Source organism: Cyprinus carpio, chromosome B14 (genome assembly GCF_018340385.1).
Source record: "Cyprinus carpio isolate SPL01 chromosome B14, ASM1834038v1, whole genome shotgun sequence".
In the NCBI taxonomy this organism is placed as follows: domain Eukaryota; kingdom Metazoa; phylum Chordata; class Actinopteri; order Cypriniformes; family Cyprinidae; genus Cyprinus; species Cyprinus carpio.
The window spans coordinates 23,535,560-23,552,558 of record NC_056610.1 but is presented as its reverse complement, the minus strand read 5'-3'; the positions used below and the strand labels follow the sequence as shown (position 1 = coordinate 23,552,558).

At 34.1% G+C, this 16,999-nt stretch overlaps 1 protein-coding gene across 4 annotated transcripts in view; it reads left to right on the top strand.

The window, feature by feature from the left end:
* Nucleotides 1-15,684, top strand: part of LOC109059988 (sodium bicarbonate transporter-like protein 11) — a 30,919-nt gene extending 15,235 nt beyond the window's left edge. For 3 of the 4 annotated variants that reach the window (XM_042738652.1, XM_042738650.1, XM_042738651.1), the window contains exons 7-20: nt 228-351; nt 558-761; nt 2,227-2,311; nt 2,419-2,544; nt 4,153-4,266; nt 4,358-4,490; nt 5,980-6,053; nt 7,712-7,934; nt 9,441-9,547; nt 11,624-11,789; nt 13,044-13,217; nt 13,350-13,545; nt 14,860-15,029; nt 15,421-15,684. In XM_042738652.1, coding sequence (XP_042594586.1) covers nt 228-351; nt 558-761; nt 2,227-2,311; nt 2,419-2,544; nt 4,153-4,266; nt 4,358-4,490; nt 5,980-6,053; nt 7,712-7,934; nt 9,441-9,547; nt 11,624-11,789; nt 13,044-13,217; nt 13,350-13,545; nt 14,860-15,029; nt 15,421-15,487 — 1,963 coding nt within the window. In that variant the 3' untranslated portion in view covers nt 15,488-15,684. Of the gene's footprint in view, nt 1-227; nt 352-557; nt 762-2,226; nt 2,312-2,418; nt 2,545-4,152; nt 4,267-4,357; nt 4,491-5,979; nt 6,054-7,711; nt 7,935-9,440; nt 9,548-11,623; nt 11,790-13,043; nt 13,546-14,859; nt 15,030-15,420 lie in introns of those variants that run through there. The other variant, XM_042738653.1, reaches the window with a different exon arrangement.
* Nucleotides 15,685-16,999: the final 1,315 nt, after the last annotated feature.

The window sequence follows — 16,999 nt, the reverse complement described above, 5'->3', positions numbered from 1 at the left end:
AATATCAAGTGAGATGTACACAACATTATTTATTTAACACAATTTTACTTTGAACACAAAAATGCATGCCTAGAAGCAATCAAGCAGGCACATTTATTGGCTGATGTAGAAAAACTAAATATCAAATATGATCAGCCCAGCCTCTATCTCTATCTGTCTATTTAATCTTTTATTTGCATTTAATGATATATATGTCTGATGAGAAGTGTTTGCCCTTCTGCATTCAGCTGTAACGTGAAGAGTCTCCAGAGACGCTGCGTCTGTGTTTCGCGTCTGGAGCGGCCGCAGAACTGGGGCGTGAACTGCTGCGAGGTTCGCTATGTTATCCTCATCCTGGCACCGCCTCGCACAGTAAGCTGCTCCTTTCACTTATCATCACCTAGAGTGACAAAAACACACATTTGTATTATCACTGCTGTGTGCTAATTTGCAATTCATTTACAATTCAAACCGTGTCAGTTTTTACACTTACACTTTTTTTTAATCTGTAGTGTTACTTTTAGCATCTCGGATCTATTTAAGCCTCTATTGTAATTTTTCTCTTCCGTATCCTGCAGAAAAGCACAAAGACCGCCATAGAGCTCGGCCGCACGTTTGCCACCTTGTTCTCAGACATCTCGTTTAGACAGAAACTCCTGGAAACCAAGACCCAGGAGGACTTCAAGCAGGAGCTGGTGATTCAAAGGCAGCGGCTCTCCACTGCCATCCAGAAGCCCTCGCTGGAGGAAGAGACCGACCCACACAGCAACAAACCACTCAAGGTCTGGAGCCGAGAGAGGCTCGGGGCATGTAAATGACTTGGCCAACCAATTATCTGCTCAGTCTGCCTGTTAACTTAATGTTGGGTTTTCTCTGTGGGCCGTGAAGTGCACTCTTCACACACACACCGGCCTCACATTATGCTGCAACCCATCACAGAACTCATCTTTTTACCATTTTTGAGTTTCGGATTGGATCATTTATCTAATAAAAAAAGTGCTTTTAATCTATTACTTAAAGAACACTTTAAGTACTTTGATAACACAGCAAAAACTACTGGCCTAAATAATACAGTTCAGAAACATCATTAAAGACAACTGAAAAAAGTCAGTAATAAAATAACAAATACACAAAGATGAATGCAGTATAACAACATTACAAATAAAGTCAGGAACAGTAGTATTCAGGTACAGAAATCTAATAAGTGTTAAATAAGACTATAGTGTTCAGTGTATACATTAAATACAGATTACTCTTTGTTAAAGCTGTATTTTGTTGTTTGATTAGCATTAATGACGCAGACGGCAGCAGGTATTTATAGGCTGCTGTTTCTTTAAGACCAAATGCACAAACCGAATATACTGACACACATTTTTACAAACTGTGTTTCTCTTTTGACTTTTACAGTGCTTTGTGGACATAGGTTTGATTTTTACATTGGTGGGGAGTACATAATGGCAGACAACAGACTTTTAATTGTTTAATCGTAATTATTGCAAGGGACAATTTAGTAGTGGATGGATATTGGTGGGGACATGTCATAGCATGCCCACTAAACTCTAATGTTAGAACTATTAGACATATTAGATAAACTTTTACCCCTCCTACTTTTAAAATCATGATTTTTTTTTTCGCTTCCATCTCAGAAATGTTGACCATCACAATTGTACCCAACAGTTAAAATCATAAAACATCTTGAAATGATCTGAATACTGGAGTAATGATGCTGAAAATGTAGCTTTGATTACAGTTTACAATATATTGAATTCTAATAATATTTCACACAATTTCTGTTTTTATTGTATACTTGATCAAATAAATGCAGCCTTGATTAGCATAAGACTTTTTTTAAAAAAAAATAAGCATCTCCTTTTAGTGACCATTGGTTGCTTTCTTGAAATTGACTCAATTTTCACGTTTCACAGCCTACCCTCTTTGTAGTAAGTGTACGTTGTATTCTGTCACTAGGATTATTCTCACATTCCCTATAATGTAATTGAAAAAGAACAGATTTTCCATTATATTCCTTTTCGTGCTGCATAATAAGAGATATAACATTTCAAGCGCAGCTGTTTTGATGATCACACATAAATTACAATTTCCCATCTTGTGATATTTTACAACAACACTTTTTTTGTTAAGGTTTACATGTTTATGCACTTAGGATTTTATGAGCTCTGTGTTTATGTATTCGGAAAAAACATTATCAGCATATTTTTTCACTGCTTAATCTCCTTTTGTACGCAGGTGAAAGATTTCCTCCGAGCAGGTCGTGGCATTTATGAAGACCTGTGCCGCAGGCTTCCGTTGTACCTGTCGGACTTCACAGATGGCGAGTTTCCTTCAAGGCTCTGGCTGACTTCACTTTTACTAAAAATAACAGAAATCTCTCTGTTGCTGGGGCTGAGGTGTTTGTTGCTGTGTGGCTTCTCTCTCCAGGGATTCTGGACGCTAACAGATCTTTGCTGAAGTACACCACCACAGCCATCTTCCTCTACATCGCCATCCTGCTGCCGGCCATTGCGTTCGGTTCTCTGAATGACGAGAGCACGCGAGGAGAAATAGGTCTGCGCTCAAATTATAAAGTTAATCATTTATAGTCATTAGCTGATGGACCACCTTGGACCAGAAACACCATTTTTGGGTTCCTTTTAGTGCACAGCTCTCAAAAGAAGCATTCTTCCTTTTTCATTTCCATTTTTCCTGTTTCATTTTTCCACTTAGTGTGAACAATATTTTAAAAATCTAAAGGACCTTTTTCCACTATAAAGAACCTTTTGTGAAAATGCAAAAGTTCTACACTCTTAAAAAAATATATATATATATATATCTTTTTTTTATATATATAAATGTCTTAGAACAATTTTGCGTTCCTCTTTGGGTTCCTTTTTGTGAACATTTCTTAACTCTCTGTGCCTTTTAATTTTTGGGTTACACTTTGTAGCCAAAAGTGACCAAAGCCTTGAAATGTAACTCAGAAAAAACAATGTAAATGTAATGTATATTTTTTAAATTCTATTTAAAATTCTGAGGGGATTTTAATGTACCTTTTAAAGATTTTTTCTGCTGTCATTTTTGTCTGCTACAGTACCAAGTGTTATTTTTCTAATTTTCGACCCTTTAACATTTTTGTTTGTGTGCTCACACAGCCAAGTGTCACCAAGTGTCATCTCAATCCGATGATTTTCTGTCAAAAGTGACTGAAGAGGCCCAGACCCAGAACCTTTTCCACTATAAAGAAATTTTATGGAATGTTAAAGTTTTACACTCTCAAAAATAAAGGTTCTTCATTGGCATCAATATTTCAATCAATAACCTTTAACATCCATTTAAACTTTCCATCTTAAAAAAGGTTCTTTATAGTGGAAAAAGCTTCTTCAGATTTCTAACTCTTTCCCTGCCAGTGTTATTTCTTTATTTCTGTATTTTTTTTTAAGTTGCCAGCCACCTCCAGCATTTTTGATCATTTGCAGAAGTTTCATGGCTCCCAGAATGTTTTGCTCTATGAATATCTGAACATGCAGTGTGTCAAAACTAAGAACCAGAGCCTCTGCTTACAAAACAAACTTTTATTCCAGTTTCATGCTTTTTTTTTTTTTTTTAATTAATATTTGATTGTGGGTAAGTTTCATAAAAAAAAAAATGTTGAAAAAAAAAGTTGAGAAAATCGTGTTTTTGTCGAAGACCACGTCTGGATGGGATTTAGATCGATGATCAAAATATAGACCTCAACACCTCCTAAGCTTCACAGTCCTATACCACTTCCTGCGACTGTCGACATTTCATTAGGTAACATTAGGCAGTTTTGATTTATATGCTGTTTAATGTTTGATTATCACATTATTTTACATATCCATCTGCTTGTTTCTGCTTCTTCTTTGCCTGTGTTCTGAGATTATTATGGTTCCTCTAGGAACTGATCTCTGAAAGGTTCTTTAAGAAACCAAATCTTCTATGACACTGCTTTGAAAACACCCTTTCGGATCCTTTATTTAAAGGGATAGTTCACCCAAAAATGCAAATTCAGTAATTAATGACAGAATATTCATTTTTGGGTGAACTATCCCTTTAAAGGTTCTCCATGGAGCCATCGATGCCAGTAAAGCACCTTTATTTTTTTTTTTTAGTGGTTTTTTGTTTTCTTTTGTATTTTTTTTTTGATTTTTTTTTTGGATGTGCAGAAGACTATAATTGGTCAGTGCATTGGAGGAGTGATTTACTCTCTGTTTGCTGGCTCTCCGCTGGTCATTCCTCTCACCACTGCACCTCTAGCCATCTTCATCAGCGGTGCTGTATCTCTCTTATGAAGAAAGTTGAGCTGACCGTCTCTCTCAGAGGCCTTTACAGTTGTTTTCTCTCTTTTGTTTGTATACTGCAGTGATCAGAGGCATCTGTGATGACTACGACCTCGATTTTCCTGCTTTTTACGCCTGCATCGGCCTCTGGAACAGTCTGTTCCTCATACTGGGAGGCATCTTCAATGTCAGCCTGTTTATGAAGCTCTTCAAACGGTCAGTGGAGAAGTACCATGGGTTTATCTGCCAGGAATGTGCTTTTACTTGTTTATATGGACTTTTATATTTTCCGACCTGAGAAGTACAGTATGGCCAACATGAATTAGATAAAAAGAAAAAAAAAATGTTTGGTGGTAAGAGGTGAGGGACTGTTTGAAGACTGAAATCACAAAATGACCTTGAACAATTACTAAACAAACTGCAAAATGTAAATAAAATATAATATGGCTTATTGCGTTTATTGAATCACAAAGACTGCAATTTAATTAAGTATATAATCTGCAGCACTGCATGCATCACAATGAGAAGTGCAGAACTGTGATTTTGTTTATTTTTTTTGTGCACGATCCGCTGTTTTTTAACGTCTCAAAGCAGCTTGGATTACATTTAATGCTTCTCCACACAAAGTTTGGATTGCATTTAAAGACACAAAACTGTGATGAGAATCAATTATTAAATAGTTGTCAAAAAAGCTCTACAATCTCTTTGTGTTCTGCGCCAAAACTCTGAGGTTTAACAGTTGAAGCAAAGAAATTAAGATTAATTATTGAAGTTATTGTAATTTTACTGCAGTGTAAAATAAAATGATTTATTTGCCATTATTAGTATTATTATTTTCATTAAATACTGATTTTTATTTTACAGTATAATACCGTTATTGAAATTTTATCATTTAATAAAAGAAAATAATATTTTGAATTATTATTATTATTTATTTACCATTGTTATTATTATCTAAACGGGTTCCGTAAAAATAACAGAATGTGTCCTGAAACAGCTGAAGTGCTATAAAAATATATACGACAAACTATATATTTTTGTCCTTAACTGATCACATTCCTGATGTACATATTAATGTTATATTGTTCATATCACAAACCCCAAAACTTGTTCTGCACCCTTTGCACTATAGACATGATAAAAACACCAGAAATGTGAATTGTTGAGAAGTATGCTATTACTTTTCTAAGCAATCCGATTTACGATTTTGGCCAGGCGGATGGAGAAAGTCCCTTAAACACAGGCACAGAAGGGATATCTTGAGATCAGAATATTATAAAGATTTGGGGATGATTTTTCAATGTTTTCGGTCAGTATGCAACCAGCTAGAACACTCTAGTAATTGCAAAGCAAAGCTAAAGCCCACTTAAAGCACCGAAACAAGTTGCTGACAGCCACCCACAACACCCTAGAATTGTGGTGGAGAGTTTTACACAAACATGCACCTCACTCATTTGCTTGAGAAAATGTAACAATCTAGTTGTCTTTTATTGATGTATGAAATCCCCTCAGGCAGACACCACATTCTGATATGGCCTCTCTCTGTAGCATAAACATCCATCATAAATCTGTGCTGTCCTGTCGTGTGTGCTGTAATCTCTGTTTGTGGCGTGCCTTGATTTTGTTGTTATGTCTTGGTTTGTGCTCTGTAGCTTTGATAAAAAGTGAAGATCAGTTGTTCACTGTGTGCTATGTGTGCTCTCAGCTCCACAGAAGAAGTGATAGCTTTGTTCATCTCCATTGCCTTTGTGGGCGACGCTTTGAAAGGCACCATAAAGAGTAAGTTCAGAGCTGTGAAATGTAAAAGGACCACAGGCGTTGCTGAAACTAATATCCAAACTATAGCAGGCTTGTAATATCTCAGAAATAAATCATTAATGGTGATTTAACAACAGGGACGTGAGTGAGAAAGAAATGGGGAGAGAATGTAAATGTCTAGATGCATTTTGATATGAGAATAATGTTTGCTGTGGTTTAAAGGGATAGTTCACCCAAAAATTAAAATTCTTTCATCATTTACTCACCCTAATGTTGTTCAAATCAACGTACTTTGTTCTTTGGAACACAAAAGATATTTTATAGAATGTTGGTAACCAAACCGTTTTGGACAAAGAAAAATAAACATGGGCACATTTCTCAAAATATAGAATGACATGAGGATGAGTAAGTGATGACAGAATTTTCTTTTTTCTTTTTTTGGTGGACTATCCCTTTAAAACAATACTGTACCTAAAGCCCCTTCATGGCATTCCAAACCTGCAATTTTATCCCATTCCATGGATCACAAAAAGAGTCGTTTAAAGCAAAACGTTCTAGCAGCTCTTTTCCAGCTCTATTCAGTGAAGTAAAATCAAAACTGTGGCTGCTAAATTCCAAAAATAATAAAAAGATAGATAGAGTTACATAAAGGTTACCCCTTTGACTTGTTTTCAGCAAATAATAGGGTAGGGGTCACACATGTGCGAAATTGGCAAAAAATTATATATATTTATTATGATTTTTCAAATAGGGATAATTAAACCATATTCTGCTGAGTGTGTTTTTGTGTTGGTACCTTGGCAGGTTTAGACCAGGGATGAATTAATAAATATGACACTAAAACCGTCCCTGTCCTAATTAATGGTTAATTGATTCATTCATTCAAATGATTTGTTCAAAACGGCTGATTCATTTAGAAATGAAGCAACTGTGTGACTTTATGAATGGATCATTGAATCCAATGACTTGATAAATGATTAATTAAAAATTAAAAATTCATTCAGAATGAAACACTATTTTCGATCGAAGCTATTTTCATTGACAAAAACAAACAAACAAAACAAAAACAAAAACAAAAACAAAAACAAAAAAACAGACAATTTTGTGTCCAAAATATAACTCACTCAATATTAGCTTCTTGTCCGTTGAACTGTTGTATAAAATTAATATCACATTTGCAGTTGCACTCACACACAAAAATGTTGTTTGTGTGATATTACATAACTATGTAAATTTAAAAAACAAAAACCCATACAGGGATATTTTTGCTTTCATATCTTGAATTATAGGGGCATATTAACTGCATTCTGATATGCTTTTAGACTCTCAATACATGTTTTTGTTTGTTTGTTGCTAAGTGAGTGACACATCGATAATGTCAGCTCACATATCGCTAAAACAACTGTTATGATATCATCGCAGATGATAATTATTGCACACCCCTATAATAGGGTTACTTTAATTTTGGTATTATTATTGCTTCAGAAGCAATTCACTTTCATTGAATGGAAAAGAGCAGCATGAACATTCTGCATTAGATCTCTTTTTATGTTTCAGAAAAATCAAATGAATTTGGAAAACTGTAAGAGTGACTAAATTATGTTGTTTCTGGGTGCACTTTTCTTGTTGTTTTTGTGATGCACTTAATTGCTGTCCACTGTATGTTTCTTTTCTCTCAGTATTTCATAAATATTACCATGGCCTTACTCTAGTCAACGGAAGCACAGAGGAACTGCATGGTCTGGGTGTGATACTTCATCAGGGATTGAACGGAACAGAGAACGGAGGCGTCTCACTGCCTGCATCAGTGGTTCTGTGCACCAGGGAGCGCCCTATTCTCTGCCTGCTGCTGATGCTGGGAACACTGTGGCTGGGCTATGCCCTCTTCCTCATCAAGAGAAGGTCATTATAGGCTGGTTAACTCTTATTAGCATCAGTTGCTAAAGCTTGGTCTTCTGATCTAACATACTTCATTTAAACTAAATTGGTTTTTAAGTTATACAGAATGACTTGGCTTCACAGAGAGCAAATAAAACATTAAATCATGGTCCTATTACTATGGAGGCCTGCTTCCCCCACTGAATAAAAAAATAAATAAAAAAGGTAACAGTAACTTTTTATCCCACAATTCTGTATTTTTAATAGTGCTGTCAAATGGTTAATTGTGATTTATCACATGCAAAATTAAAAAAAAAAAAAATTGTTTAAATAATATATGCATGTGTACTGTGTATATTTATTATGTAGGCCTATATATAAATACAAACACATGCATGTATATATTTTAAAAATGTTATGTTTATATATTATATATATTTATGTATAATAAAAATATAATATAAATTGACATACATGTAAACATTTTCAAAATATAAACAGTATGTGCGTGTATTTATATATACATAATAAATAAACACAGTACACACATATACTGTATCATTTATTTTGCATACGATTAATCGCCATTAATAGTTTGACAGCACTAATTTTTATTTCTAGTTTTTTTCCCCACCATATTGTCTGATATAATCTCGCAATTGATCAGAATTTTGAGATGTAAACTCACAATTTTGATAAATAAAGTCGCAATTTTGAGAATTGCAAGATTTAAACTTGCAATACTTTTTTGCTCAGAATTGTGGGTTTATATCTTTAAATTTTGACTTTTTTTCTAGAATTGTGAGTTTATATCTCACAATTCTGACTTTGTATCATGCAGTTGCGAGTTAGAAAGTCAGAACTGTGCGATATAAACTCGCAGTTTATAGTACTTTTTAGTTATAAAGTCCAGTTCTGAGGAAAAAATGCAAGATGTCATAATTTTGAGAAAAGTCATGAGAATCGCAAGATATAAACTCACAATTGTGAGAAAAAGTCAGAATTGCTAATATCTATTGTTCACATCTCAAAATTCAGACTTCCTCGCAATTGGGAGTTTTCTGACTTTATTCTCACAATTCAGAATTCTGACTTTCTAACTCGCAATTCTGATCTTTTTCTTAGAATTGTGAGATATAAACTCATAATTCCCAGTATATATCTGGAAGTTCTAACTTTATAACTCACAATTACCAGTTTAAAACATGCAACTCTGACAAAAAAAATTATAAATAAATCAGAATTGCTAGTTAATATCTCAAAATTCTGACCTTCTTGTAATTGTGAGTTTATAAGTCAATTATGACTTTATAACTTGCGATTACAAGTTTACTTAATTCTGAGAAAAAAGTCAGAATTGTGAGTTTAAAACATGCAATTCATATATATCATTATATCATGCAAATCATGCAAAGAAATTCAATATTGTGAGATACTGAAAAGTTGCAATTGCTTTTTTATTCAGTGGCGGAAACGGGCTTCCATATATTACTCAAGGTTTACATTTTCTACTTTCCTGTTTCTTCCCAGCCCATTCCTGCATGCTAAAGTCAGGGAGGTGGTGTCAGACTGTGCACTGCCAATATCTGTGGTCATCTTCTCCTTCGTGGGCTCCTACCTGTTCATTGACATTAAGCGTGAGTCCTCATGTCAAAAAAAAAACCCTCCTTTAATGATCATGCAGTATTTTTGCTTATATCATAATTATCACAAATAGACTTTGGGTTAGGTGCGATTTCAATCCGTGATAATGTTGAATGTAATAATTATGCAACCAATCAGAACTTCAGTATTCAACCAAACATCATCATTTACCTGCCATAATGTCATTCCAAACATGCATAACTTTCACAAAGGGAAATGATTAGCAGGATATTTAATGGAAATTAAGGCTGTCAAGTTTGAAAAATTATAATAAAAAAAAAGAGCAACATTAAACATGTACACAATGTGCTTTAAACCAAGTATTTAGAGACATTGTGTGATGAATAGATTGAAATTTAAATAATTTTTTGATAATCATCCCCTAAATTTTGTCTCTTTCACACTTCGACACATTTAATGTAAATAATTCACATGAATTTGTACAATCTTATTCATATGTTTTCCTATGAACTGTTTACTCCTCACTGACAGTTTTGTTTTTGGGGTGGACTTTTTTGTACGTTTTACATAAAATACTTCGTAAATGTTGTTATATCCAGTGCTGGGTAGATTACTTACATTCGTAATCTGTTACTGATTCCAAATTACGTGACAAAAATTGTAGTTAGTAGTATAATTGGACTACTTTTTGATTACTTGTGACCTAACTCATTTTATCACATTGATTTAAATAGAACAATATTGTACCATCTTCATATAAAAATACAAAGTGAAAGAAAATCTATCCCATTTGTTGTTATTAACAACATTAAGTGCATTAAACATTACATCAACATTTCTTAAAGCGGGGTTCATGAAGGGTCTGTAGGGGGTTTGTGGGTTAAATGAAAAGCTAATAATTAAATAATAATATTTATAAATTAAATTAAATCATTTTAAAATAATTACAATCAAAATAAAATGCATATTAGCAAATTTAAATGTTGCATGTGACCATCAACGTGCTATTGACTTTTTACTTTTAAATACTTCAGGTAAAGTTATGTGACCCTGGAGCACAAAAGCAGTTTTAAGTCTCTGGGGTATATTTGTAGCAAAAGCCAAAAATACATTGTATCGGTTAAAATTATGTCTCTGGGTTTTTATGCCAAAAATTTTTAGGATATTAAGTAAAGATCATGTTCCATGAAGATATTTTTTAAATTTCCTACTGTAAATATATCAAAACTTAATTTTTGATTAGTAATATGCATTGCTAAGAACTTCATCTGGACAACTTTAAAAATGATTTTCTCAATAATTAAGATTTTTTTGCCTCCTCAGATTCCAGATTTTCAAATAGTTGTATCTCAGCCAAATATTGTCCTCCTAACAAACCATACATCAATGGAAAGCTTATTTAGCTTTCATATGATGAATAAATCTAAATTTCAAAAAATGTACCCTTATGACAGGTTTTGTGGTCCAGGGTCAAATATTATGTAAAAGAGATTCAGCTGACAAAAAAAGTTACAAAGACCTGTGTGAATAATATGTAATCATATAATCAATAATAATAATAAAAAAAAGTAACCGTAGTTGGATTACGAGTATTTTAAAATGTAATATAATCTAATTAAAAGTACCTAATTTTTGGAATCTGATTAAGTAATCCAGATTACATGTAATCAGTTACTACCCAGCACTGTTAACTCGTTAAAAAGCGTATATTTTAGGCTGGTCCAACCAATGCATGTGAGAGTCTCAGGTTTCTATGGGAAGTGAAGAGTCTAACATTTTGGCTTTTTTTTTTTTTTTTAATTAAAAGGTGGGACTTCCATTACTAGAGCTGCCATATTGCATGTTGCATTTTCTCCCATTCACAGCAATGCCAGTAATATCTGTTAGATATTACACAGTCTTTGATTCAAACCTGGCACCTCAAGGCATGTCACAGCAGGACATCCTGATCAATTACCATTGACGTCAAACCTTTCACAATCCATTTTGAGGTGACAGGTTTGAATGTGATTTTGAGGATTTGGCAAAGTGAGTACATACTGTATTTGTAGAATTGTCATTCATTTGGTGAACTATACATTCAGTTCTGCCAATATGTTGATCCACAGTTCCTGTATTCAACTACCAGAATGAAGCCCTGTTCAAAGTAGCAGCTTTTGACCAGCTGACAGGGATGAACGTATTAAGTGCGTGTGGTCTTGGCTTTCTCCTTGCCTTGCTCATCTTCATTGACCAGAATATTGTGGTGTCCCTCACCAATGCCCCAGAGAACAGGTATCCATGCAGAAAATCAATCAGTAGAGTCATCTTTGCAGTGTTGGGGAAGTTACTTTTAAAAGTAGACTTTTAACTATAAAGATGCCTTATGATGCCATAGAAGAAACTTTTTTGTATGCTTTCATGATGAACCTTTAATATCTGTTTCACAAAAGGTTCTTTGTGGCGAAAAGGTTCTTCAGGTTATAAAACAATAAAAAAGAGATGAGTTCTCTAAAGAACCTTTGACTGAATGTTTTTTTGTGGAACCAGAAATGGTTCTTATATTGCATCACTGTGAAGAACCTTTTAAGCACCTTTATTTTTAAGAGTGTTATGCATTACAATATTACGTTGCTACGTTGCTTAGTTACTTTTTATGGAAAGTAATGCATTATGTTACTTTTTTTACTTTTTGATTGTGTTGTTTGTTTGTTTTTTTTATTTTTAATTTGTATTTTTTGTATTTTTGGAAAATGTTTAAAACTTTTAGTGATAAGAGTGAGTCTAGTGCTGAATAACTCCCCATTTCTCTCAACATGACGACAGGAGAGCAATCAGCAAAGTGGAAACTGGTTTTACTTATTTGAAAAATTAACTCAGACATTTTCTTGTACAGTAAATTAAAAAGTAATGCATTACTTTACGCATAACTTGAAAAAGTAATCTGATTACATAACGTGTTATGCATTAGCCCCAACACTGCATACTGTATGTGACCTTGGAGCACAAAAGCAGTCATAATAGCCAACAATACACTGTATGGGTCAAAATTATACATTTTTCTTTTATGCCAAAAATAATTAGGATATTAAATAAAGATCATGTTCCATGAAGATATCTTCTAAATATCCTATTGTAAATATATCAAAACTTCATTTCTGATTATAATATGCATTGCTAAGAACTTGCAATCTTCTCAATATTTCGATTTTTTTGCACCCTCAGATTCCAGATTTTCAAATAGTCGTATCTCCACCTAATATTGTCCTGTTATAACAAACCATGCCTCAACAGGGAAGCTTGTTTATTAAGCTTTGGGATGATGTATACATCTCAATTTCAAAAAAATTAACCTTATGACTGTTTTTGTGCTCCAGTGTCACATATTTGAGTTTGAACATTGAAAGTTTGTTTTCATGCTTCTGTGCCATACCTTCTCTATTTGCTAGAATGACGTTTTTTTCAGAGATCAGTGAGCCATCATTCACAGTGTCAGTTCTGTTTGGGTCTGTTTATGGTATATTTTGAGTGTGTGTGCGTGTGTTTCAGACTGCTGAAGGGAACGGCGTACCACTGGGACCTGATGCTCTCTGGGTTTATCAACATCCTGATGTCGGTGCTGGGGTTGCCATGGATGCACGCGGCGTTCCCACACTCCACACTGCATGTGCGTCAGCTGGCGCAGGTGGAGCAGCGAGTAGAGGGGGGCCATCTCTATGAAACGTGATCACAAGCACCTACAGACACACTTAGAGAACATGATACTCACTGATGATGTTTAAGTATGAGAGTGTGAGTAACACATTAAGTGTGATTAACCGGAGTTGTAAAACACGTCCTTTTGTGTGCCTGCAGTATAGTCAGCGTGAAGGAGACAAGACTTACCTCGCTGGCTGCGAACATCCTGATTGGTTTGTCAGTGTTTTTGCTGCCTGTGCCTCTGCAGTGGATACCGAAACCCGTTCTCTACGGCCTCTTCCTGTACATCGCTCTCACGTCTGTTGATGGAAACCAGATGTGTGACCGAATGGCCCTTCTGCTTAAAGAACAAGTAAGCCTTGAGAGCCAAAAAATAATCATTTGGTGGAGGATCTTTGTTCAGAAGTTTTTCAATACAATTTTTATTCAGCATTAAATTGATCAAAAGTGAGAGTTTTAAGACATTTATAGTGTTAAAAAAGATTTCTGTTTCATACAAATTCTGTTCTTTTGATCTTTCTGTTCATCAAAGAATGCATATAAAATAAATAAAATGCATCACGGTTTCCACAAAAATATAAAGCAGCACAACTGTTTTCAACATTGATAATAATCAGAAATGTTTCTTGAGCAGTAAATCAGCATATTAGAATGATTTCTGAAGATCATGTGACACCGAAGACTGGAGTAATGATGCTGAAAATACAGCTTCGGTTCACAGGAATAAATTACAGTTTAAATTGTAATAATATTTCACAATATTACTGTACTGTAAATAAGTGTATCTGTATAAGAGACTTCTTTCAAAAACATTAAAAAATCTTAGCAGCCCCAAACTTTTAAAGAGTAGAGAAGAACTATTAATTTTAGCAGCTTGATTATTAATCCATGTTTGGGAATGAACTGGACTTAGGGAACAACACTGGGACTTTTCCTGGTTGAAAACAATTTTTGATTTAAATATGAAAAAAAAAACTAAATTGTACTACACCATTATATGGGGAGGAAATGCATCTTTATCTACTGCTGTCTGTTCAAATTAACCATAAACTGTTAAAATTATTCGATGTGTGTCGCTGTATGTTAAGAGCGCCATCCATTACGGCTCAAGTTAATAAAGTCAATAAATGGACAAAAGCAGTTAAACATTCACCGTAACTTAGTTTATTTAAAAGCTGTACATGTTCCTCTGGGTTTCAGACACAAGACTTTTTGACCTCAATCCAAGTCTCCAGATCACTCAGTATTTATCAATGATACATCATTTATTGTGTAATTTAATAGTGCTGACTTCAGATTATTCAACCCCAAGGAAAATCAATATATATCACTGTACTGTACAGTGAGGGACTATCTGTGGTTGTAAAGTGGTTGCGGATTTACAGCTTTAAAGTCAACATGACAGCATTAGCAACAGATTTGAAAGTAATGTGACAGATTTCAACTCTTCTTAGCTGTATGTTTAAGATCAAGTATCTTCGGTGTCGCACTGTGCAGTGGTTTTGTGTTCAGCATAAACAGACCATCAGCTTTTTGCTGGAAATTCTTCTTGGTTCCTGTATTAGGAAAGTAAATAAGATTATGTTAGCCACATACTGTATGTTGACTAATATGAGCTAACACAAATCTGTCACTGATCATTCTTATCTCAATCTGTGTTCCCAAGACGTCGTATCCACCCACCCACTACATCCGCAGAGTGCCGCAGAGGAAGGTGCATTATTTCACAGGCCTGCAGATGGTTCAGCTGATCATCCTGTGTGCGTTTGGGATGTACCCTCTGCCCTATATGAAGATGATCTTCCCTTTACTCATGATCATGCTCATTCCAATAAGGTATGCCGTAGTTTTTAAATCAGAGCGTCAATACGATTATATATAATGCTGTCAAAGCATCCTAAGGTATACACACAAAAAAGTACATCCTTTTACCCCTAAATGGTGCATATTAGTACCTTTAAGGTGCATATTAGTCCTTTAAAAGCACTAAGTATCTAAAGTGTACACATTATATAGGATACTGTACCTTTTTTTCAGAGAGTGTATATTTACATTGTCTTTAACATTATAAGCAAGCAGCTTGTCTGCTGTTTACTGTATCTGTGTGCATAACGTCTGTCAAACAATGCAGATTTGGTATCCTGACGAATAAGGCAGTTTTCATATATTTCAACACAGAAAAAGGGTCAAATAACATATATGCCATAACATAACATTTTCTTTGCAGGAATTACTTGTTGCCGAAGATTATTGAAGCAAAGTACCTGGATATCATTGATTCTCAACACAAGTAGATGGACACATAAAAAAGGGACTGTTTAGAAACATTAACACTTCTAAAGTGCATTTCCTATTTGTATTCTTGTTAGAAAACATGGTTTTCTGGCTGTGATATGTGCCTTCAGTGTGTTATGAATTCATTCTTTATACAACGGTCCCTGACATTTCTTTATTTATTTAGTGGAATCATAAACTCATATTTTTTTCCTCCCATGATTCTCAAGTGTCTCTTTGTTCAGTCACAGCATGTATCTGGCACTGGGATATGTGGTGGACATTATTATTATTATTTTATTTTGCTATCTGAAACTGCACACAGAAATATTTGCAGAAACAAAATCTCAACACATCAGCTTACTCTTCTCTACCGTGTTCAGGTTTTATACTTTTAACTCTTTGATGCCGGTTTCCTCTACTGTAGACTGATTTTTAAAATCACATCGTCACCAACACAACTATTGACTTTTACCCATAATACAATATGACTGTTCTCTTTATAGGTGTTTGTTTTGCTGTTTATTATATAAAATATAAATTCACAATGACTGATGAAAATAGTGATGACGCAACCTCTGCATTTACCATTATTCTGTATTGCATTTGGGAAATGTGCACCACTCTCAAAATACATTAATGCATCATTGTGGAGAAGTTCTTGTTTTGACCTAAAGAATATATTTATTTAATAGATTTTATTAAATGTTTCATGCATCAGAGAGAAATAAGGATAATCTTTCTGATCTATCTTTTAATAAATATAAATAATTTTGTCATGTCTTTTTTGGTAAATGAACACCTTTATTCAGCAAGGATTTATTAAATCAAAACTGATAGTAAAAACATTTATAAAGTTACCAAAGAGTTCTTTTCAGCTTTATCAAAGAACTTTCATCAACTATTCATCAAAGAATCCTGAAAAAAGTATCACCGTTTTTCGTTCTCAACAAAAATGTTTCTTATTCTGACTACTTTTTGATCACTTTTAGATTACTTTTGACCTAAAATATATTAAATTCTATGTTATCAACATCATGAAGTGTATTAAACATTACATTAAGCCAGGGTTTTCCAAACTGGGGTTCATGAATGAACTACAGGGGGTTTGTGAGTTATAAAAATATGTAATTATCATATTATCTATAAAAAGTAATCTGATTATGAGAATTTCAAATGTAAAAGAATCTAATTACATGTACTTCATTTTTGGAATCTGATCACGTAATCCAGATTACATGAAATCAGTCACTACCCAGCATTGCAGATTAGTTATATTAATATTTGTTTCCAACAGTTTGTGTTGCACCACAATGACTGTATATATAATGAATACAAAAAAGGGCATCCAAACTTCTAGATCATTCAAATTTTTTGTTTTTTGTTTTTTTGTTTATTGTTTTGATTTTTATAGTGGAGATTTTAAGAATGTGATTGTGATTCATCTGAAAGTTGTGTATCCTAGCAACATGTTAATATTAGCCCACCAGTGGTGAGCATGAGCTCAGAGGAGTCAAGAGGGCTCGTGTACC